The sequence below is a fragment of the Mastigoproctus giganteus genome, chromosome 6, assembly GCF_048544385.1.
Source record: "Mastigoproctus giganteus isolate SK-2022 chromosome 6, ASM4854438v1, whole genome shotgun sequence".
In the NCBI taxonomy this organism is placed as follows: Eukaryota; Metazoa; Arthropoda; class Arachnida; order Uropygi; family Thelyphonidae; genus Mastigoproctus; species Mastigoproctus giganteus.
In genome coordinates this window covers 224,079,444-224,103,436 of record NC_143580.1, presented here as the reverse complement: position 1 = coordinate 224,103,436, position 23,993 = coordinate 224,079,444, and the positions used below count along the sequence as shown (strand labels likewise).

The 23,993-nt window shown below is 35.1% G+C and overlaps 1 protein-coding gene across 5 annotated transcripts in view; it reads right to left on the bottom strand.

Annotated features, from left to right (window-relative positions):
* Nucleotides 1-23,993, bottom strand: part of LOC150085023 (ral GTPase-activating protein subunit alpha-1) — a 529,619-nt gene that overhangs the window by 168,991 nt on the left and 336,635 nt on the right. For all 5 annotated transcript variants that reach the window (XM_090376739.1, XM_090376741.1, XM_090376740.1 and 2 more), the window contains one exon: nucleotides 20,567-20,675. In XM_090376739.1, coding sequence (XP_090232865.1) covers nucleotides 20,567-20,675 — 109 coding nt within the window. The remainder of the gene's footprint in view (nucleotides 1-20,566; nucleotides 20,676-23,993) is intronic.

Sequence of the window (23,993 nt, the reverse complement as noted above, 5' to 3'; positions counted from 1 at the left end):
ACGGAAGGGGGGGGGGTCGTCACTTCCATGCCTTCACCTTCCATGCCTTCACCATGCCTTCACCAAACTAAATAATATAATTGTTGATGATCCTGTTCAGATCACCGACAAACTAAATAAATATTTTGCATCTACATAGGAAAAAAATTTTGGAGAAGGGAATGTCAGATGTATATCAAATTCTGACAGAGAGCTAAATGATTTTGTGATAACTGAGAGGAAAGTGGAAGAGAAACTGTAGAAGTTGAAAGTAAATAAGGTGGTGGGATCTATCCAATTATATTAACAGAGGCAGTGAAAGAGGTAAAGAATCCTTTGGGAATAATTATGAGAGCATCTGTGGATTCAGGGGAGGTCCCTATGGATTGGAGATGTGCAATTTTTTACCTAGTTCATGAAGGGATATCAAAGGGGAAGTGAGTGATTACAGACTAAGTTTAACTTCTGCAGCAAAAACAATGGGGTCACTGATTAAACATATAATGCAGGACCATCTAGACAGGAATGAAGTTATACAGCAATCACAGTATGGATTTGTTAAGGAATGATCTTGTTTGACCAATCTGATTAGATATTTTCACTCAGTAACAAAAGCAACTGTTTGCAAAAAATAATTGACATCATATATATAGATTTCAGAAAATCTTTTGGTACTTTTCTATGTGAAAGACTTCTATACAAATTGTAGCATTAATAACAAGTTACCGCTATGGATGTAGGGATGGTTGAGTGGAGCAAAAAGTGATTATTAATAGGCACTGCTCTTCTTGGACTAATGTTATTAGTGGAGTCCTTCAGGGTTCAGTGCTGGGCCCTTTAATCTTTACAATATTAAATAATGATATGACCAAGCTTAACATCAAACATTGCAGATGGTATGAAAGTTAGCAGGGTATTTAATGACAAAAATTAGTGTATGATGCGACAATGAGACCTAGAAAAGTGAGCCAAATGGGCTGAGAAGTGGCAATTGAGGTTTAACATTGAAAAAATGCAGGGTACTGAATACAGGAAGCAGTAATCCCAGAATAACATAGGGTGGGGATAACAGTACAGTCTAACATGAAGTTTTTCAGGCATTGTAGTGACAGGCTGATAGGAAACTCATGGGGTTCTGTCATTGATATATGAAGAGCAAAGAAGTAATTATTCCATTGTATGAGACACTAGTTAGGTTACATCTTGAGTACTGCATACAGGTCTGAAAGCCTTATTTCAAGAAGGATGGATCTGTTGGAATGGGTGCTGAGAAGAGCAATCAGATTAGTGAGGGGAACAAATGGATACACTTACAAAGAAATACTTTAGTTCTGCAAATTGCAGAATATGGAAATTAGGCATCTGCAAGAAGATCTGGTTGAGGTATTTAAGACTTTGAATGGATTGAATAAGCTAAATGTTGATAACATCCTTACTGTTCCTTAATCATTAAGGGGGCATAATTTAAACTGAGGAATGAGGATTGTGTGATAAATGTGCAGAAATTTGATTTCAGTTAGTAGGTAGTTGATTGTTAGAAACTTCCATCTGATGTTGTGGATGTGGGCAGTTTGAACAAATTTAAGGCAGAATTACACAAATTATTAGAGATGATGGGCAGGTAATGCAGGAAGTCTAGTTTTCTCGAATCAACTATAATAAATGCAGGACGTGTTTTCTTTCGTTGTTTGTTTCTTTTTTTTTTTGGTTGATGCTGTATAAGCTTGCTTCCTTGCATCATTTGCCACTACTAATACTAAGAAATTTAGATAAATTTAATATAACTGTTTAATTTTGCATAAGTTATAAAACAGAGTTTTTAGAATATACATGCTGAAACAGGTATCTAAATTACATTTCAAAAGTTTATTCAAAGAAGCATGATGCCTTTTAAACGATTTTCACAAAAATAGCAATCAGTCCTTGTATAACATGATAGCTGTATTCCTAGAAACCGTTGTGCAATGCAAAATCGTGCAATATAAATAATAGGCCTTATGGGAAAAACAGGGTTAAGCACCAATCATCAAACATTGAACACACATTTGTAACCAAAGACAATAAATAATCGTAATAAAATATTGCTAATGCTTTTGCTTCTATCGTAAGCAAGCTTGTTCTCTGATCTTCTATCCAAAAAGATGACAGATCTGGTGAGTATGGGCTTGGCAAACCCAGGGTCCTGAGCAGGATATCATTATTCTTCTCTTTCTTGGTGATTCCTTTGTCTGTCTCTCTCTCTCTCTCTCTCTCTCTCTCGGTAACTCAGTATTTTTTTTTTTTTTTTTGGCTGGTGCAGCATAAGCCTCAGGCTTCCTTGTACCATATGGCTAATAATAATAATAATTCGTTGTGTCGTGATCTAATGGATTTTGTTACGTTTTGAGTTGTTCCTACTATAAAAGTTGCTTTATTTTCTCTGCATTTTTTCTAATTTTTCTCAGCATTGCCTCGGTTAGGCTTGTAGCTATAGCATTAGCAGAGGCATATGACGCATTAAAACAAGCTTATACAGCATCAGCAAAAAAAAAACCCCTTCCAATTTCACCAATCCATTTGCTACAAAAGTTTGTCTAGTTCTGCCTTCAATTTATTTAAGCTGTGAACTTCTACAATGACAGATGGAAGTTTGTTCCAGCAATCAACCACATGCTGGCTAAAGGCAAACTTCGCACATCTATTCTACAACTGTCTTTCCTCGATTTGAATTTATGTCACCTCAGCCAATTAATCTGGGCAAGAGGAAGGATCCCATAAACATTGAACTTGCTCAAACCATTCAAGGCCTTATACACCTCAATCAGATAACCTCGCAGGTGCCTAGTCACCAGACACTGTAATTTGCAAATCTTAAGCATTTCTTCGTGAGAGCAACCCTTTATTCCATTCACTAATCTTGTTGCCCTTCTCTGTACCAGTTCCAGCAGCCCTACATCCTTCCTAAAATTAGCCCTCCTGACCTGTACACAATACTCAAGGCATGGCCTGACCATTGCCTTATACAAAGGGATATCACCGCCTTTTCGCTACTACAAAAATTCCTGTATATCATTGACAATATCCCATGACCTGCTCCGGCAGCCTGTCTGCATTGCTCAAAAAACTTCACATCTGACTGCACAATTACTCTGAGGTCTTTTTCATTTTCTACCAACGTAAGTGTAATGCCACACAGTTGGTACGTTACTCTGGGGTTAATTCTACCCATATGCAGTACTTTGCATTTGTCAATGTTAAACTTCAGTTGCCACTTCTCAGCCCATCTTCTCAATTCTCAATGTTTCTAGATCTTTTTACAGCAGCATAGTACATTAACAACCCTGCCAACCTTCGTATCATCTGTAAACTTAGATATTAAGTCTGATATACCTTCATCAATATCATTAGTAAATACAGAAAACAACAATGGACCCAACACCGAACCCTGGGGGATTCCATTAATAACATTAGTCCATGAAGAGAAGTGTCCATTGAATACTTCTCTCACTCAATGATCCCTTTATCCAGAGCAGCATTTTGCTGTTAATGCCATTCTGCTCCAATCTGTACAGTAGGTTTCCATGTGCAACAGTATCAAAAGATTTTCTAAGATCTAAGTATATGAAATTAAAATTATTTTTTGCATCCAGTTCCTTTGTGACCATATCATAGTATCCAGTTAAATTTGTCAGCCAAGACTTCCCATTAACAAATCCATGCTGTGTCTGAACTATACCTGCAGTCTTGTGTAGATGATTCTGCAGTGCTTGTTTAACCAGTGACATTATTATTTTCGCTGTACAGAAGTTAAACTAACAGGTCTATAGTTACTTGTGTCACATTTTTGAACCCCCTTTGTGAATTGATGATATATTTGCACATCTCCAGTCCATGTATACCTTCCCTGAGTACAAGGAAGCTCTCATAATTATGGCTAAGGGTTTGCTTACTTCCTTTGCCATCTCCTTTAATATAACTGGGTAGACCACATCCACCCCAGGTGCCTTTCTTATGTTTATGTTCAACAATTTTTCCTCCACTTTGCACACCTCTGGTATTCCCTTCCCTGAATAACTCATGTGTAAATGTAGAAGCAAAAGCAAAATACTCATTCAGTTTGCTAGCTACCTGAGCAGGATCATTAACAGTTGAACCACTGATATCATGTGGACCAATCTGATTCATCCTCTTACATCTAGAGTTTACATAAGAAAAGAACTCTTTGCTACTTTTCTTTGCATCCTTTGCCAGAGATTTCTCGTAATCTGCCTTTTCCTGGTTATGGCTACCTCCTTTGTGACTTGATTACAGACCAGCTTGTATCTTCCATAGGTTTCTGTGTCACCTCTTAATTTATATTTATTCCCATGCATTTTTCTTCTCTCGAAACCTGTCTCATTAGTTCATCTGACATCCATTTAGCCCACAACCTTGAACAATATTTCTTTGTTGGTATGAAATACCTAGTAGCTTCCAAGATATATTTTTTGAATACTTCCAATTTTGAATTTGCAGTTGGTAATATCATCAGTTGGTCCCACCATTTAGAATTTATATACTATCTCAGAACACCATAGTCACTTTTGCGAAAGCAAAAACTCTTCCTTTACCCAATGGTAGTACCTCTTTGAGTAAATTCCACTTCAGCACACTGTGATCACTGCCACCTAGTGGCTCCTTTATCTGCAGATTTTTAATGCATGAAGAGTCACTACTGAGAATCAAATCAAGAGTATTACTCCCACTGGTTGCCTCACAAACATGCTGCTGTAGAAAACAATCATCCAATAAAGCTTCAAAAGCCTTGCTAGTGTGCAAATGACCCACCCACAAGTTCCAGTCAATATATGGGAAATTAAAATCCCCCATTATAAGACAATCTGATTTACTGGCCCACTCTATTTCTCTGTACAGCTGTTCATTATACTCATCAGAGTTATTAGACCTATAGCACACTCCTATTATGAGAGCATCCTTGGACTCAGGGGAGGTTCCCACGGACTGGAGATGTGCAAATGTATCCCCAATTCACAAATGGGGATCGAAGGGTGACATGAGTAATTACAGACCAGTTAGTTTAACTTCTGTTCCATGTAATATAATGGAGTCACTGGTTAAAGATGCATTGCAGTATCATCTAGACAAGACTGCAGCAATAATTCAGACACAGCATGGGTTTGTTAAGGGAAAGTCTTGTCTGACAAATTTGATAGGATATTATGATGTAGTTACAAAGGAACTGGATGCAAAAAATAATTTTGATATCATATATTTGGATTTCAGGAAAGCTTTTGACACTGTTGCACATGGAAGACTATTGTACAAATTGGAGCAGAATGGTATTAAGGGTAAGTTGCTACGATGGATAAAAGGATGGTTAAGTGGGAGAAGACAGAGGGTGGTAATCAATGGGTGCTGCTCTTCGTGGACTAATGTTATTAGTGGAGTCCACAGGGTTTGTTGTTGGGTCCACTGTTGTTTTGTATATTTATCGATGATATTGATGAAGGTATATCAGGCTTAATGTTGAAGTTTGCAGATGATACAAAGGTTGGCAGGGTTGTTAATGACAGTAATGGCAGTGTGCTACTGCAACAGGATCTAGATAATTTGGGCAGATGGGCTAAGAAGTGGCAACTGAAGTTTAACCTTGACAAATGCAAAGTACTGCACATGGGTAGAAGTAACCCCAGAGAAACGTACCAACTCTGTGGTACTACACTTAAGGTGGTAGTAAATGAAAAAGACCTGGGAGTAATTGTGCAGTCAGACATGAAGTTTTCTGAGCAATGCAGACAGGCTGCCAGGGCAGGTCATGGGGTTTTGTCAATGATATATAGGAATTTTGCTAGCAGGGAGGAGGTCATTGTCCCTCTGTATAACGCAATGGTCAGGCCACGCCTTGAGTACTGCGTACAGGTCTGGAGGCTCATTTTAGGAATGATGGAGATTTACTTGAGCATGTACAGAGAAGGGCAACAAGATTGGTGAGGGGAATGAAGGGATCCTCTTACCAAGAGAGGCTTAAGTTCTGCAAATTGCAGTGGCTGGAAACTAGGCACCTGCGCGGTGATCTGATTGAGGTGTATAAGGCCTTGAATAAGTTGAGCACGCTGAATTCTGATGGGATCCTTCCACTTGTTCAAATTATGAACCTAAGGGTGTATAAATTCAAATTAAGAAAAGACAGATGTAGAATAGATGTGCGGAAATTTGCCTTTAGCCAGCTGGTGGTTCATTGCTGGAACAAACTTCCATCTGTCGTTGTTGAAGTTGATAGGTTGAATAAATTTAAGGAGGACCTGGACAGGCATTTGGAGGGAATGGTGTGATTTTTTTTTTTTTTTTTTGGCTGATGCTGCATAAGCTCATACACTTGCTTTCTTGCATCACATGCCACTACTACTACTACTCTCAATTTTGTTTTCCCAGTGCTTATGTCACACCAAACTGACTCCACACTGTACTGTCCACCCATGTTAATTGGATTCACTTCCTTTGATTTTGTGTTTGTTAACTAATAAGCATAACCTCTCCTACCTTCCTATTCTGTCTATCCTTCCTGTTCACATTGTACTCCCCAAATTCCAATTTTGCATTCCTTATATCTGTGTGACACCATGTCTCTGATATCCCAACAATATCTGCCTTTGATGTTTTGACCAGCAACTCAAATTCATCAAATTTATGTACTACACTCCTAGCATTGGTGTACACCCAAGTAACATGCACCTGTTCTTACTCTTTGTTACTCTAACACAGCCCATGTATTTACTTGTTTCATCACCACAAGCAGTTCCCGAAATCCCCAGCAACTGGCTTTCCAGGCTGTCAAGTGTACTCCTCATTTTTGTTCTTTTTATACTGTAATTGTGCTTTATTCCCTAAAAATGAGTAAAATACTTGGAAAAAAGTGTGAAAAGGAAGTGCCCTGGTGAAGATACTACATCTTCAGAGAGAAAAAGAAAAGCAATATCGATAGAGTTGCTCATTTCAACAGAAGCAGTGCAAGAATCACCTTCACCTCTCCCAGTGGTTACTGTTAATCTATTAGCCTCTATATACTCCCATGGTAGAAGTTTTCCAACCCACCTAACACTGCCTCAATGGAATCAGCAACTATTTTCGCACCCTTTCTATTCAAGTGTATCCCATCCCTGTAGAAGCAGTCTCTCCTGTCAACAAGCACAGACCAGGCTGAAAAAAATTCTACCCCGTGAGCCTTGCACAATCTCTCCTGGGCTGATTTGATTGACAAGGCTCTTATCATATACTTCCTCCTATCGTATCTGGGCAGAATTGCAGACACCTTCAAATTCAACCTTAACTCGTGGCTTTTTTTTAACATTGACCTGTACTTTTCAAGTAATTCTGCTATTCTCCTACTCTTAATATCATTGGTGCCAACATGTACAACAATATCACCTTTTGTGCTCTTGAAAGATGATATCTACTCTACAGCGTCATCAACTCTTGCCTCTTGCAGACATACCCCGGTCCTGTTCCACCTATCCTTTTTGTGCAGTATATTCCCGTTTCTCTGACAACAGAGTCACTGTTCACATTCACATAGCATCACATGTTCTTTCATTTCACTCAAAACGTTTCACAATTTCGTATTTTTTCCCTCTATTGATATTGCTTTTCTTTTTCTCTCTGAATCTGTAGTATCTTCACCAGGACATTTCCTTTTCACACTTTTTTCAAGTATTTTACTCATTTTTAGGGAATAAAGCACAATTACAGTATAAAAAGGACAAAAATGAGGATTACACTTGATACACACATACAAAGCAGCATGCATGTAGCAACTGAATAAACAATACAGTAAAGGCAGAAACACTATTATCACTTCATGCTAGCTCACATTTTACTAAAGCACATTTCTGGAAGTCACTTCCATAAAACAAAACAATTTCCAGTTGCATTCCTGCTAGTGGAATTTGTTATAAACGGGTAGTAAACTTGATCTAATTGCATTTGTGATAATATCGATAGCTGGAATTCTGTGGATTTTTACGTTATTATGGTGAAATGTGTTTTCCCTTCACTGAAATCTTCAAAAACAAATACATCAGAATCTTCTCTTCATTCCTATTGTGTTGCAAACAGTTTGGTTGATACCCCTGTTGGGCTGCCATTTCTTGTAAATACAAAAGGCAAATCATGCATAAGTGAATTCGGTTCGTGTTATATACGGCATCGTTCCCCTATTTATAAATCATGTATGATCGAATTTGTGTAGTGTAAACACATGTTATACAAAGACTGACTGTACTTCCTTCATTGTTTTTTATTACATCAACTTCATGAATTATTAACCCTATTATTTAAACTCTTAGTTCATGCATGTTTCACATATCTCATATGTTGACAATTTCTAATTATCTTCTCCTTTTCTTTCTAGCTGGGCTAGCAATCCAAATGGCCCAATTAATGCTTCAGTAATTGAGAATAATAAGTAATAATTGTTACTTTCTTATTCTAGATTCACTCATGTCAACTTATCTGATGCATCCTTAATTGTTTGCTGATGATTTTCAATACTTTCTACCATGACATCAACAGTCTGATCAATATGCAGAAGTCATATAATTTGACAGGACATACTAAGGATAATTCATATGCCTTATTTTCTTACTTACATACCTGCTTGCGATTCAAATCTACATGAAGTATTACATGTGTCTAAAATGACAACTACATCCCACATACTTCTTCTACCTTCATCAATATGGATAAAAAGCAAGTTATTCAAGCATACAAAAATTTACTCACAAGTTGTTTTTAGAATTAATGGATAAAACAAATTATGAAGTGAAATAAAATATATAAAAAAAAAAAAACATTCTGTAAGATTACAAATACCTGTCTGTATTTCTTCTGACCCCTTAATTTATGCACATTGCTGGGCTTCAATGGAAAGGAAATTAGTAGAAAAGACCATGCACAGTGATTCAAGTCAAATTAGAAAGTAATGAGTAAAAGAAAATGAGTTAAAACTGCAAGCACTACTATTAAGAAAAAGAACTAAGTATCTATATATAATTCCCTTGCTGATGACATATAAAAAAAAGTCACGTTTATTTCTAATAAAGCAGAAACATACGAAGGTATGTAAAATTATTTTTACTGAAGGTCAAATATATCTAGGTATAAATTACAACAGCAGTTTTCTCAGGTCAACATATACATGCAGTTAGTAAGACACCATGTTTAAAAATAGAGGGAATGGCTTTTTCATGTAGGAATATTTATAAACAAAAATGGGGATCCCTCCTTCAAGTTTTCTCTCTTTCTTTCTCCTTCCTTTTTGTATTTCAATTTATTTCTAATAATTTCTATCTCCACACTATTATATTGTATGTGGCAACTAACCACCTATTATTGTGCTTCAGCATATTTATTATATGCTCTGAAACGAATCTGTATTTAGGAAATCTTACATATTTGTTTTTAGTTGTATAAAATCAAAGATATAAAAAAAGAGGGGCAGGGGAATCCAAATACCGACATCTGTCTGGTTCTCTTTATGAAGAATGTCAATCAGTATTGTTCATATCTTTCATACTAATTTAGCCTATTAGCTTTTTTGAATTTGAATGGAGGAAACTAAAGCTATTATCAGTAGTAGTAGCAACGGAGGCATGTGATGCAAGAAAGCAAGCGAATGAGCTTATGTAGCATCAGCCCAAAAAAAAAAAAAAACAATTTCAATCATTCATTCATTCATTCATTCCCTCTAAAAGTTTGTCTGTTCCTCCTTGAGTTTAATTAAGCTATCAACTTCCACAATGACAAATGGAAGTTTGCTCCAGCAATTAACCACTAGCTGACTAAAGACAAATTTCCGCACATCTATTCTACAACTGTCTTTCCTCAATTTCATGTCCCCTCAGGTTCGTCATCTGACCAAGAGGAAGAATCCCATCAGAAGTCAGCGTGCTCAACCCATTCAAGGCCTTATACACCTCAATCAGATCACCTCGCAGGTGCCTAGTCTCCAACTGCTGCAATTTGCAGAATTTAAGCCTCTCCTGGTAAGAGGATCCCATCGTTCCCCTCACCAATGTTGTTGCCCTTCTCTGTACACGCTCAAGCAGCTCAACATCCTTCCTAAAATGAGCCCTCTAGACCTGTACACAGTACTCAGGGCGTGGCCTGACCCCACTGCCTTATACAAAGGGATGATCACCTTTTCCCTACTAGCAAAATTCCTGTATATCATTAACAATACCCCATGACCTGTCTGGCAGCCTGTTTGCATTGCTCAGAAAACTTCATATCTAACGCGCAATTACTCTCAGGTCTTTTTCATTTTCTACCACCATAAGTATAGTACCATACAGTTGGCACGTTTCTCTGGGATTGCTTCAACCTATATGCAGTACTTTGCATTTGTCAATGTTAAACTTTAGTTGCCATTTTTCAGCCCATCTGCCGAAATTTTATTGATTCTGTTGCAGTAGCACACTGCCATTGCTGTCATTAACAACCCTGCCAACCTTTGTATCATCTGCAAACTTTGACATTAAGCCTGATATACCTTCATCAATACATTGATAAATATACAAAACAACAGTGGACTTAACATCGAACCCTGGATGACTCCACTAATAACATTAGTCCACGAAGAGCAGTGTCCACTGATTACCACTCTGCCTTCTCCCTCTCAACCACCCTTTTATCCATTGTAGAAACTTACCCTTAATACAACACCGGTCGAATTTGTACAGTAGTCTTCCATGCACAAGTGTCAAAAGCTTTACTGAAATCCAAGTATATAATATAAAAATTATTTGTTGCATCTAGTTCCTTTGTAACCACATCATAGTATCCAATCAAATTTGTCAGACGAGACTTTCCCTTAACAAACCCACGCTGTGTCTGAATTATTTCTGCAGTCTTGTCTAGATGATCCTGCAATGCATCTTTAAACAATGACTCCATTATTTTCCCGGGAACAGAACTTGTATCACCCACAGATGCTCCTTTGTGAACTGGGGATACATTTGCACATCTCCAGTCTGTGGGGACTTCCTCGAGTCAAAGGATGCTCTCATAATTATGGCTAAAGGTTTGCTTACTTCCTTTACTGCCTCCTTTAATATAACTGGATAGATCCCATCCACCTCTGGTGCCTTTCCTATGTTTAATCTGAACAATTTCTCCTCCACTTTGTTCTCATTTATTACAAAATAATTAAGTACCCTGTTACAGTTTGATAAACTTCTGGCATTTTCCTCCCTTAATAATTCATGTGTGAATGTAGATGCAAAATACTTATTCAGATTATCAGCTATCTGAGCAGGATCATCAACAGTCGAACCATCAATATCAAGCAGACCAATCTGATTCATCATACCCTTCCTTCTAAAGTTTCTTTGTGACTTGATTCCAGTCTAGTTTATATCTGCCATAGGCTTCTGTGCCACCTGATAATTTTTATGCATCCCATGCATTTTTCTTCTCTGCCACGAGTCTCATTAGTTCATCTGACATCCATTTAGGCCTAAACTTTGAACAATGTTTCTTAATCAGTATGGAAAGCCTAGTAGCTTCGACAATTAGTTCCTTGAATGCTTCCCATTTAGAATCTGCTGTTAGCAACACCATCACTTTGTCCCACTGTACAGAATTTAAAAACTGTCTGAGACCACTGTAGTCACCTTTACGGAACCAAAAAAATCCTTCCCTTTACCCTCACGGTAATTATATCTTTAAGTAAATCCCACATCAGTACACTGTGATCACTTCCACCTAGTGGTTCCTTTAAGTGCAAATTCTTTATTATTAACGAATAATCACTGCTGATAATTAGATCAAGAGTATTACCCTCTCTGGTTGCCTCTCAAACATGCTGCTGGAGAAAACAATCATCCAATAAACCCACAAATGTCTTGCTAGTGTGCAAGTGACGAACTCACAAGTTAAAGTACATCAGTATTATCAGCACATCACGTACTGATAATAGCTTTAGCTGAGTGCATGACAATGCTCCTGCCCATTCTGCACTTGTGAATAAGTGGCACTATACAGATCAACCATCCACCATACTCTTCCAATTTAGCGCCAGCAGACATTTTCCTATTTTTCATGGAAAAATTGCCCTCAAAGGAAAGAGATTTCAGAATATTGATGACAAAAACAAAAATGTAACCATGGAACTAAACATCAACTCTCTTTGATGACTCTTTTCAGCTGCATTTGCTGAATCTTTTTAGAAAAACTTTTAGAATGGTGTAATAAGTGCATTTAAGCAGGTGGTGATTACTTTGAATATATATAAAACTATTTTTGAGCTCCTTCAGTTTGTGTTCTTTTTATTTCACCAGTCTGGGAACTTCACTGCCACACCTCTAAATTTAAAAATAGAATTTTAGAAAATTTATTTAATGCTCATCAGCAAGGGCTTAATCAAATCAAAGTAAGTTTAAACTTAAAACAGATGGACGATTATGATATCTACTATAACAAAAGTTGAGAGAAATAAGAAAATCTACTGGCAGTAAGGTGAAGTAAAGTTAGTTTTTATTCTGTGTGTATCCATTTTCTAAAACAACTGTTCTCTTAAGGTAAAAAAAATACAACCATTTAAATTGTTCCTAAAGGATTAAAGTAATCAGACCAAATAAAAAGTAATAATAATAGAGCAAAAAAAAAAAAAAAAAAAACTTATAGACCATAGATCCCTTATTCAAAGACAACCCATTTTTTTTTTTTTTTTTGGAATATTATATCAAAAAAATGTTTGTTATAGGTGTCTAAAAGTAATGCATGCAGTTCAAACAATACAAAACTAATCACTTCTTATCACATACATGGTTGGTTGGGTACTCTTTGTGCTTCTGACTCTAGAAAAATAATGCACTGTGTGTTCAAATGATGTTCCATCCTGTATGAATGCAGAAAGGAGCATTACTTCACATCAGCAAGACTGGTGCTATTTCATGGTACTATTTTGTTATTCTTGTTGACTTTACCACAAAATGTTATTTTAAATTGTTTATTTTTTGTTGTATACATTTTATGTTTATTATATGTACATGCATACATGACAACTGGTGATTATCTCTGTAGTGTATGGTAAAATAAACAAATAAATCTCATTTCCACACTTCCCACTGACATAATTGTTAGCAAAAACAAATACTGATGGGTGTAGTATAATACAAAGGCAACCTGCGAAATTTTTGCTTTGTAAGATGCTAAGAGAAACTGTCATATGTGCCTTGGCTCTGAAAGCATTTTAGGCCATAATATTTATGTATAACTTTGTTTGTGTAATCTTAATACAGTTCGATAAAAGTCAGCAACTTTTACTAACTATCTGTATAACATCAAAAGGTGTGAATGGCAGTAATCATATTATGGTATGAGATGTCTCATTAAAAGCTAATGCTGCAACATTGAAATTACTGAAACAGTTTGTGAGTGTTTCTAAAATGGTATTCAGCATGAAGTTGTGCTGAGTACTACAGGTTACATGAATATCAAGTAGAAATTACTGAGTAAAAGACAACACCAAGTAGGGTAGGTTGTGAGCTAAAATTGTCAGTTTACTGGCTACCAAACTGTGCCCCATACACTTTAGTTGGGTTAAAACCACTGAAAATATGAAATTAGCTCCCATAATCAATTACTAGATAATCCTCTACTGAAATGATGTTTCAAACCTGGATTTAGGAATTGTTATCAAGTCTATAAAAAAAAAAAAATAAAGTAAGTTACATAAGAGGATAATTACTAAAATATTAAAATTACATTAGCCTAAATGTTAACTATTTACAAGAGATTAATGCTTGTGTATGTATTTTTCTGAGATTCAAACTGAGATAAATGCTAAAGTGTGAATGCTAATAAAGAAAATCCTTAACTGTTAAGCAAACCAGCATGTCCTGTGCAGTAACTGTCTCCCAATTTCCAAATTAGACTAACAAGTTTTTTTTTTTAAATAAAATAAAGTGTATAGAAATACAGTTCAATATCTAAAAAACTGACAATTTTAATGCAAAACTTAAGTAGAGTTAAGTGCCTTTTACTCAATAATTTTTATTCAGTATTCACAGAATTGTACCATAATATGTCTTTCTCATAATATTTATGCTGAGTACTCTTGTATAAATAATTATGACAAAGTTACATCTTTCTAAATGCAGATTTTTACTGGTGTTGCAAACTGCTAGTGGCAAGCTCTCAAAAATGATGCCTCTGCTACGTGGGAAGTGTCCAAAACCATTAATAGCTGGCTACATATGAAGATTCTCAGCATCATAATTCACCAACACTTTTCTTTCACAAGTTGACACAGATAACCGCATGCGACAGGTGTGACATGGAGGCAGATTTATTCTTTGGAGTCACGTGACCACTGGACTTAAGTATGCCTTGCTTGTACTCCACTAGAGAATACAACCACCAGCAACAGCAGCAATAGTAGGTGCAGAATACACTGGATAATTACCAAAGGAATAAACATAAAAAAGTAATGAAAAATTAAAATAACTGCAAGTTAAAACAGAAATGGATGGAATAGGGCCAGTAGACCAAATTAGTTGATGTTAATCATTTTGTAGAATCCAATATGGTGTGCAGTGTACAACAAAGTAGCAATACTAGTATCAAAATGGCTATAGAAAGACATTTTTCGATTTTCAGAATTACTAGTTATTTGTCATAAATGAATTTGCAGGTCAGAGTCAGAAGAGATTGCCTGCACGAACAACAGCTTTTCCAAACAAAGATTTGCTACAGTTAGTTTTTTTTTTTTTGGAATATTCTAAAATTTTTTTTAATAAAAAAATTGTTCTTATTATATTTTAATTTGTTATCCTCTTTTTAAATCCAATTATTTTAGAAATAGATACACAGGTGCAAAAAAGCAACAATTTTCTCTAAACCACCATTAGAATACATGCAGAAGTTAATCAATACACATAGCAGCATGCATGCATGCACAGATATAAAATAAAGCAAGTTAGCAGTCAAGTACATGCAATACATCAAGTGAATAAAGTTCCTGAAAAGGTTAAAGTTTGTTAATATAAGTAAGAGAGCAATAATAGCTTTAATGTTAAAAACCTGGAAATCATATCAGCCCAATAGTGTTTAAATCTCTATTGCTGAAAGAATCTTAAAAAGAAAAAAAATAATACTGTTTTCAGTAAAATTTCTTAAATTTAGTCAAATATATAAATGTAATATTCACTGAATTACAGCATTCATTATGTCCAAGATTATCTAAATTTTATAAACCACAAGAATTTTTAAGCCAATCAGCACAAGAGATACTTCTTATAAACAAGTTTCTTATATAACAGTTATTTAATATTAAAATTCTGCTTGTGTTATTACTGCAGAAAAATTTATTGTATCTCTCTGCACATATTGTTGTTTTTGTAGGGTTTCAGGCACATCAGCAACTTAGACCATATTTTTCCATGTGTATTATGTATGTACAAGTGTGTGAAGTGTGTGTGTTCATAGGCTCATTTGCATGTTGTGTAAACTGAAAAACACAGAATAACTCACAGGAGAAAATCTGTGCGAATGTTCATTTGGAGATTAAAAATAACAAACAAAAATATACTTTATTTGAGAACTGAGGTAATATATTCCAATACAAGGTTTCCAAAACTGAGAAATCCTTCAGCACTAGTAAAAAACTGGTGTGGTCAGGTGTACAAGTTTATGAAACCTTCACATAGCTTAGCTTTGGATCATTTTTTTGGGTTAACACATCTGAGAAAGAGACTTACCAAATCATCTCTCAAAAAATTTTACTCACAAAAAAACAGCAATCATTTTGATAGTTAATTCATATTAACTGCTATATACTGAAAGAAAAAATAACAAATAATCAATTACAAATGAGCAAAACTTTTTATTTCATATTCTTTCGATAACTAGAGTTAATAAAAAAATAATAAAAGCATCTTAATTAACACAGCAGCAACCCACGTGAGCAGATGGTGCCATTCTGTTTGTAAAAAAATCCCACGAATACAGATTTTTTGATAATTTCTTGACTTCTCAACCTAATCAAGCACATTGTGGTTACTGATTGCCAAAGAAAAATTTGAATTATAAGGGGATGTGATCAAAAAGTTGGGGGATTGACTGAAAGTGGAGCATCATGACGAGTTGTGATTTATCTAGACAGACATATTAACACATGAATTATCTGTAGTCAGTCAGTCTGAATATTCATAGTGTGCATGGAATAGATGTTTTGTCATATTTTAAAGTGAGTGATTTTATTGAGCAGCAAAATTGCACCAAATTTTATTTCAAATCAGGGAAAGTGACTACCAAAGAAGAATTTGAATTATAAGACGTGTGTGAGGAAGGATGGCTATAGATAGACAGACAGCAAGATATATAACGATGTGCAGAAATTTGTCTGGTGAGTAGTTGATTGTTGGAACAAACTTCCATCTAATGTTGTAGAAGTGGGTAGTTTGAAATAATTCAAGGAATAACTGGACAAACTGTTAGAGAGGATGGGTTATTCAAAGACTTTTTAGTGCTTCATAAAGTTTAAAGAGGGTCATTTATCTATCGAAGAGGATCCTGTCTCTGGCTGCCTTTCAACATCAAACACCAATGATTCAATTGTTCATGATTGATGTTTAACAATCTAAAGTTTAACAATTTTTTTATTTATTTTATTTATTTATTTTTTTTGGCTGATGCTGTATAAGCTTGCTTTCTTGCATCAAATGCCTCTACTAATGCTAATGCTAATAAAGTTTCTAGTTAAATTAGTATTTCTTATGGGATATGTCAAACTAGGCATAGACTAGTTTCTTCACTGATTTCAAAAGGATGAAAAGTTCTTGCGTGTCAGGATCACCTTTGACATGCTGCTGCTGTGGCCCAACCTGCTTCTTCCACTGTCACTGATGATAAACCATGGATGTATGGCTATACCCTAGAAAGCAAGATAAACCTGATCAAATGTGAAAATGTTTATTGTATATTTTGATTGAAAGGGCATTGTTCATTATTAATTTGTCCTATATGCAAACAGTGAACCAGGAATACCACCTAACAATTCTACAGCAATTGGGCAATTTTGTTCAGAAAAAATGGCTGGCTTGAAAAGTGGGATCAGAGAATTTGGCTTTAACATGACCATGCCTTGACATTCAGCATTTTTTCTCTGAAGAATTTCTTGTGAAGCATTCCATCGAAGAGGTCTCCATGCTCAATGGATTTATCTCTGATTTTTTTCTTTTCTTTCTTTCTTTTTTTTTTTTTTTTTTTTGTTTCCCAGGTTTAAAGCCCTTGAAAAGTCACAGATTTTTCAACAGCTGAGGAAATTATCAAGAATATGACAAAGGAACTATTAACGGTTTCAAAATAATATGACAAAGGAACTATTAACGGTTTCAAAATAAGCCCATCAGGAATGCTTTCAGGAGTTGCAGAAGCACTGGAAACACATCAAAGTAGTCTTCTTGACTATTTCGAAGCAGTTAAGATACTACTTTGAAGATCCATCCAATAGTCAGTAAACTTTCCAATCACTCCTCAATATTATCAAAAATCTGTAAAGTTTTCAAGGGGGTTTTAAGCTTGAATGGTGTGGAGATAAAACTGCAGAGAATATGGTGAGTATGGCAGATTATGGACCACAATGATGGAGTGATTCACAAGAAATTCATAAATGGAAAATGCTGAGCGTGTGCAGTAATGTTACGATGCGAGCACCAATTCCCTGGAGCCACTTTACCAGTTTTTCTCTGAACAGCATCATGCAATCACTGGAGAACTGTTTTGTAGTGTTCTTGGTTCACAGTTTTGACCATGCAAGACAAATTCATAATGAACGTCTCATGAGCAAAAATATAATAAGCAGGATCTTCATACTCGATTGAGATTGTCTTTCTTTTTTTGGCCTTGGAGAATTAGAGCCTTCCACTGTTGATAGATCTGGACCTTTGTTTCAGTGTCATAGCCATACACCCACAATTCATCATCAATAATGCAGGAAGAAACAAAATGTGGGTCAGCATTTTGATGATGATCCTGACATGCAAGAACTTTTTCACCTTCTCGATTATCAGTGAGAATACAAGGCATAAACTTGGCTGAAATATATCACATTCTCAAATCTTGTTAGAATTGACTGACATTAGAAATTCCAATGTCACCAGCAACTTCACATATTTTTAAATGTCAATCATGAACACTAGAAATTGAATCACTGGTTCTTAAAAGTTGAAAGCCAGAGAGAGAGAGAGAGAGAAGGGATCATCTTCAGTGGATAAATGGCCCTCTTTAAACTTTGTGAACAACTGAAAAGTCTTTGAATGAGATATAGATATGTGTAATTTGAATGATATATGTGTTATTCAATGACTTTCAGCAGTTCACAAATCACTCATTTTAAAATGCAACAAAATACATAAAACATCTACATAATGTGCACTAATTCTAAATGACTGCAGATATATGGATGATTCATGCATTGCTACATCTAGATGAACTTGCTACAATGGTGGAACTTGCTAAAAAGTTGTAATTTCAAGATACCAACTCACCCACCAAACCTTTTGATGACACCTTGCATTAAATATGGAATGCCACTAGTCCCCTACCAACCATAATCACTAGTATGTACATAATTTTATAATAATTTACTTATTAAATATTAAAATTTCATATTCAATTATATCAAATAAAAGAATTCTCAAAAGTAGAGAGAGAGAATGTTTATTTTCTTACAACACTATATTTTACTATGCCATATTCATAATGTTGATAGTGTATGGAAATATACTCAATGCAGGTGACCCCCGCTTAACGCTGATAATTGGTTCCGTAAAAACAGAGCGCTAAGTGAATCTGCGCTAAGCGAGCGCCACATTCCCATAAGGTAACATATGTATTTGTGAGTTGCGGTCGGTGCCATAGGATATTTCCTAATCAATAATAAACGGTAGTGAAAAGATGCACAAATGTTGGTCAAAATATTTAATATTCAAATATTTGTACATATAAAATATTCTGCATTACATACATATATAATTATGAGGTAACTACTTACGTATCAAAATTAAACTTAAAATTCCAATTAAAATCATGAATTTAATTGATTTAATTTAATTGATGAATTTAATCAAGAAAAATGTGTCGATTTTGGGTTGAACTTTGGCCCTCTTCCAAATAAACTAAAAGGGGTATTAATTTTAAATCCCCGCAGCGTTACCACCCAACAATAAAGTCAACCGATCCTTCGCCGCTTTGAAACCTGGAATGTTTTTTCCTTCTTTCAATATGAAACTTCTTTTAGGCATTCGTTTCCACAATAGTCCTGCTTCATCTATGTTAAAAACTTGTTGAGAAGTATAACACATAATACCCCTATACAATAATTTTAACAAGTTCTTTTTTGAAAGTTTCGGCTCCTTAATCTGCACTTGCGGCTTCTCCCTGGATTTTAAATCTATTCAACCAGCCCTTACTAGTTTTAAATGGTTCCACATTATTATTTTTTTTTTTTTAGGTGAGTTTTCTTCAGATCATTATATTGGCTAATCTCTCTCTCTCTCTCTTTTTAATAATATTAACCGAATTCTGCATTGGATATTATCTTCAATAAAATTAAAGTCTTTCCATTTCAATCCTAATAGCCGGCCTAGCCCTAGTTGCTTGCAGTGGAACAGCTATCTTTCCTGCTGCTAAAATTAATTCTTTATTTTTTTAAATAATTGTTCTTACAGTTAAACTTGCAAGTCCTAAATTATGGCGCACATTCGCTTGTCTTTGACCCGAATCGATTCGCTCCAAAACCTCTAATTTAATTTTCAAATTCAGTCTTTTTCTTACATTTATAGTCTTCGTACTGCGCTCAGACGTTGTTGCTTTTTCATTCTTATCGGCCATTATTAACTCTTCGAAAATGTAACTGCGTTCGTTGCATCAATTATGATACAATGTTCAAGTAAACTGTCCGTTTCGCATGATGTCTAATACGGTACTGAGTGATGAGTAGACTTCGGATAAATGCATATAACGCAAATATTACAAGCAATATACTTGATAATTTTTTTAAATGTTGATTTCGGAACTACGTAACAAGTCACTGTACTGCAATTAAATTAGCGTGTGAGAAAATTTCACTGAGCGTGGGAAAATTTCTCAAGTCAACGTGGGAAACGTTTTAATGCTGTTTTGCTATTCATTTTCAAGCTATCGACTCCAACAAATGAAACGATTTCGTTTAAATATGCCAAAAATTCAATCCGTAAAAGAGCGTTATAGTCAGATATGGGTTATAATATAAGAACAGGGTTATAGCGAATCAGCGTAAAGCGAATTGCGTTATAAAGGGAGCCTGCTGTAACAATATTACATTATGGAAGAAAATATTAAAACGAAAAGTTAAATTAATGTAGAGAGAATGTTTTCAAAGCACTTTTTATTATTTAAAACGTACTGAGAATGGTTTATCATCCACATATATTCAACAACATAGAATTTCAATGAGCAATGTTTAAAGGCATGTTTACTGTAAGATTCACTTGCAAAGTTATACAAAAATTTTAATACAGCCATCTTTCCCAAATTCTTGAATTTAACTGGCAAAAAAACAACTTACTGTGAGTGCTGCAAGCAAAACATTAATAGCTTCCCTTATCTTGGAATGGTTGGTTTTATGTGTAAGTTCTTCATATAAGTAAATTCCCAAACTACTCAAGGCAATGCATCTGGAAATGAAATGTTTTGGATTAGTTTTTTTGTTTCATCAACATGGAATTTTGATGACATCTGTTTAAAGATATATTTACTGAAAGATGAATATAATAACTGTTATTTTCTTACAATCTTTATAACAGGATAATTAAAAAGTAATAGGTAGTATATTCTTCTAACTACTCCACAAAAATAAGAGTACTATGTTTGATTAACTGTAAAGCTACAAAAAAAAAAAAAAAAAAAAAGAAAAAAAAAGAAAAAAAGTATTGAAAAAGAAACAGTAAGATTAGAATATTAAATGTGGAAACTGAAAAGCATGGTGTTATGCTATATCCAAAGAGTTCTACCTGGACTTTTCTCAGACATTCCTTGCCACAGTAACAGAGATGATGGCATGGAGATCTGCCAATGAATGGTGATAGTGTATACCAGTGGTGGCCAACCTTTTACATACCATGCACCAATTTTTTCTCATACGAGTTTAGATGCGCCATACAACTCAAGCACCTTTTCTACCTTCATGGTTGGGGTTGGAAAACAGGTATAGGGGTAGGATCCGCTTTGCTTAGGGGAGGAAAAAGAATAACTTAAACATGCAACTAAATTAAATGATGTACGCCAGTTCAAAAGACACATGTTTATTTGAGCACCAATCTACAATAGTGAGAGATGATCTCTTGGACGAGAGGGTGACCGCTGTCATGGAACCCGCTGATGGCGCTACAGCTGCCGGAGTCTCGTTTGGTGAAGATAGCTCTGTACCACAGTTGTTCGATGTGATGAGAGAGAGAGAGAGCTCTGAGCGAGATGGAGCACTGAGAGCGAGATCAGGTTGGAACTTGGAGTCGTCTGTTCTCTCTGCTCGCTAGAAGGAGTCCAGGCATATCCTTAATAACCTTTTTAATAAAAGTATGTTTATGAACACAATTAACATTTTTAACTGATTTAATTATTGTATGTAAAGGAATTTATATTGCAGCACATAAACATTACTTACCATTAATGAGACTTTTGAGCCTGTTTGGATTTCGCCAGTCTTTCAATGTTTGGTGTTAAATTTGTTACTGAGAGCAGCAGAGAATTCTTCAAATTTGAATCAGTCATTCGCGACCTCGTTTTGCTTTTGATCAATTTCATGGATGAAAATGCTTGTTCACATCTGTATGTCATTCCGAAACAACATATAATTTTTTGCAAATTTTCTTAGTTCTGGGAAATGTTCACAGGCTAATGAACGCCAGAAATTAATCATGTCAGAAGCATTTTGATCTGAAAAAAGCTCATAAAATTTCTTTTTTAATAATGAATTTGTTTTTTAATCAATAAGTTCCATTTGTATATTACTAGGCATCTCAATTATGTTTTGTTCACTAAGTAAAAATGGGTTTATAAATGTGAGCATGTAGTTTTCTTCTTTAGCCAAATCATGAAAACGACTTTCAAATGACACTTGCAATAACTTGATTTTTTCAAGATATTTGGTCCAATTGCTATCATTCACAGCACATTCATTCTGCTCTTTCAAGTGTGGAAATTGACTTAAATCTTGATTTTCTAACTGAGAGATGAACAGTTTTAATTTCATTTTAAATGAATTGATGCTATTTACTAAGCTAGGAAATAATTTATTCATGCCTTGTAGTTTCGAATTTAGATCACTGAGATGACTAGTAACATCAACTAAAAATGCCAAATCAAATAGGCAGTTGTTATCTAATAATAAGGTTCTTTCATCAGGTAGTTCATTTTCCTGTTCTAAAAAATTTATAAACAGCATTTTTCATTTTCCAAAATCTACTCAGAACCTGTCCTCCAGAAAGCCAGTGCACCTCACAATGAAGGACAAGTTCACCATATTCCAAATCTAACAACTCACAATATTCTCTGAATTCTCGTCTTGCTCTAATTTTATTCACAAATTTCACAACCAGTAACATAACATGCTGCATATTTAAAGTTTTTCCACACAGTGCCTCTTGGTGTATAATGCAGTGATATTTTAGTACAGGACGATTTAAAAAATTTTCAAGCAAAGTTGTAGTGCCATTGGCTTTACCTATCATTGACGGCACTCTGTCAGTACACACATTGATGAGTTTACTATAATCTAATTTTAGATTTTCTAGGCATGATTTTACTTTGTCAAATATGTCTGATCCTCTTGTTTTACCATTCAATGACTCCAGACTGGCAGGTTCTTCAAAGACATTAAAATTATCACCAATTACTCTTATAAAAATGCTTAACTAGGCTACACCACATATGTCCGCTGATTCATCCAAAACTAGAGAAAAGAAAGTACAAGAATGGACAAGATCTTCCAGTTGCTGAGATACATCCTGAGAGAGTTCCTTGATACGTCTCTTAACTGTCTGCCTTGATATAGCAATTTCGTCTGCTTTCCTTTCAATACTTTTATTACCAAGATGGCGTGCAAATATCTGGAGACAAGGCTTAACAATTTCTTCTCCGTCAGAAAAAGGTTTCTTTTTTTTCACCAATACTAAAGCAATTTCATAGGACGCTTCTATCATCACCAAGTCTTTACAACTTAATTTAGCAAATATATTTTGTCTTCTTCTGATTTCTTCCTTTTTCTTAGTCACATATTCTTTTCGTAGCTCAGACCCAAGAACGAGCTTAATTTTTCCTTCTATGTTAGTCTGATGCTGTGATTTATAGTGTCTATTAAGATCATGTCTTTTATTATGTGAAAGAGTACTTTCACAAACAACGCAAAACGGTTTTCCTAATGAACTTGCTATAAATAACAACTCATTTTCCCACTGTTCATTAAATTCACACTTAATATCACTTTCTGCTTTTCTTTTGCTTATTTTCTTTTGCACTGTGGTGGATAGAAGGAATAAAAAAAAAAAAAAAAAAAAACCAGAAAAGTACAAAACTCTAGAAGTCTAAATGTTGAAAAAGAATAAACAGATCACAAGTATGTACGTCGTATCACACAGAATATCAATTGTAAACTGTCGAAAAATTTCGACGAACTGATGAGCAGACGCGACTGGGTGGGGGGAGCTCCCCCCTACTATTTCTTTGGCAAAATGCGATCGATGGAAATTTCTCGTAGATGAAAATACCTCAAATTTATCATTTCATTGTTTCCTTTTAACTTGAAAGACTTCCGACAAAGGATCTATTTGTATATATTCTTAGTCCCCTGAAAAAGTCATGTATTGCATTTATTTTCCCACTTGTGCATAGAGTTGGGCGCCAGAGGCAACGGACGTACAAAAGAATGGACGACTAGGTGCTCGATATATTTTCATAGCCATAGATCACTTACGGTCAAAATTCAGAAATGCATTTTT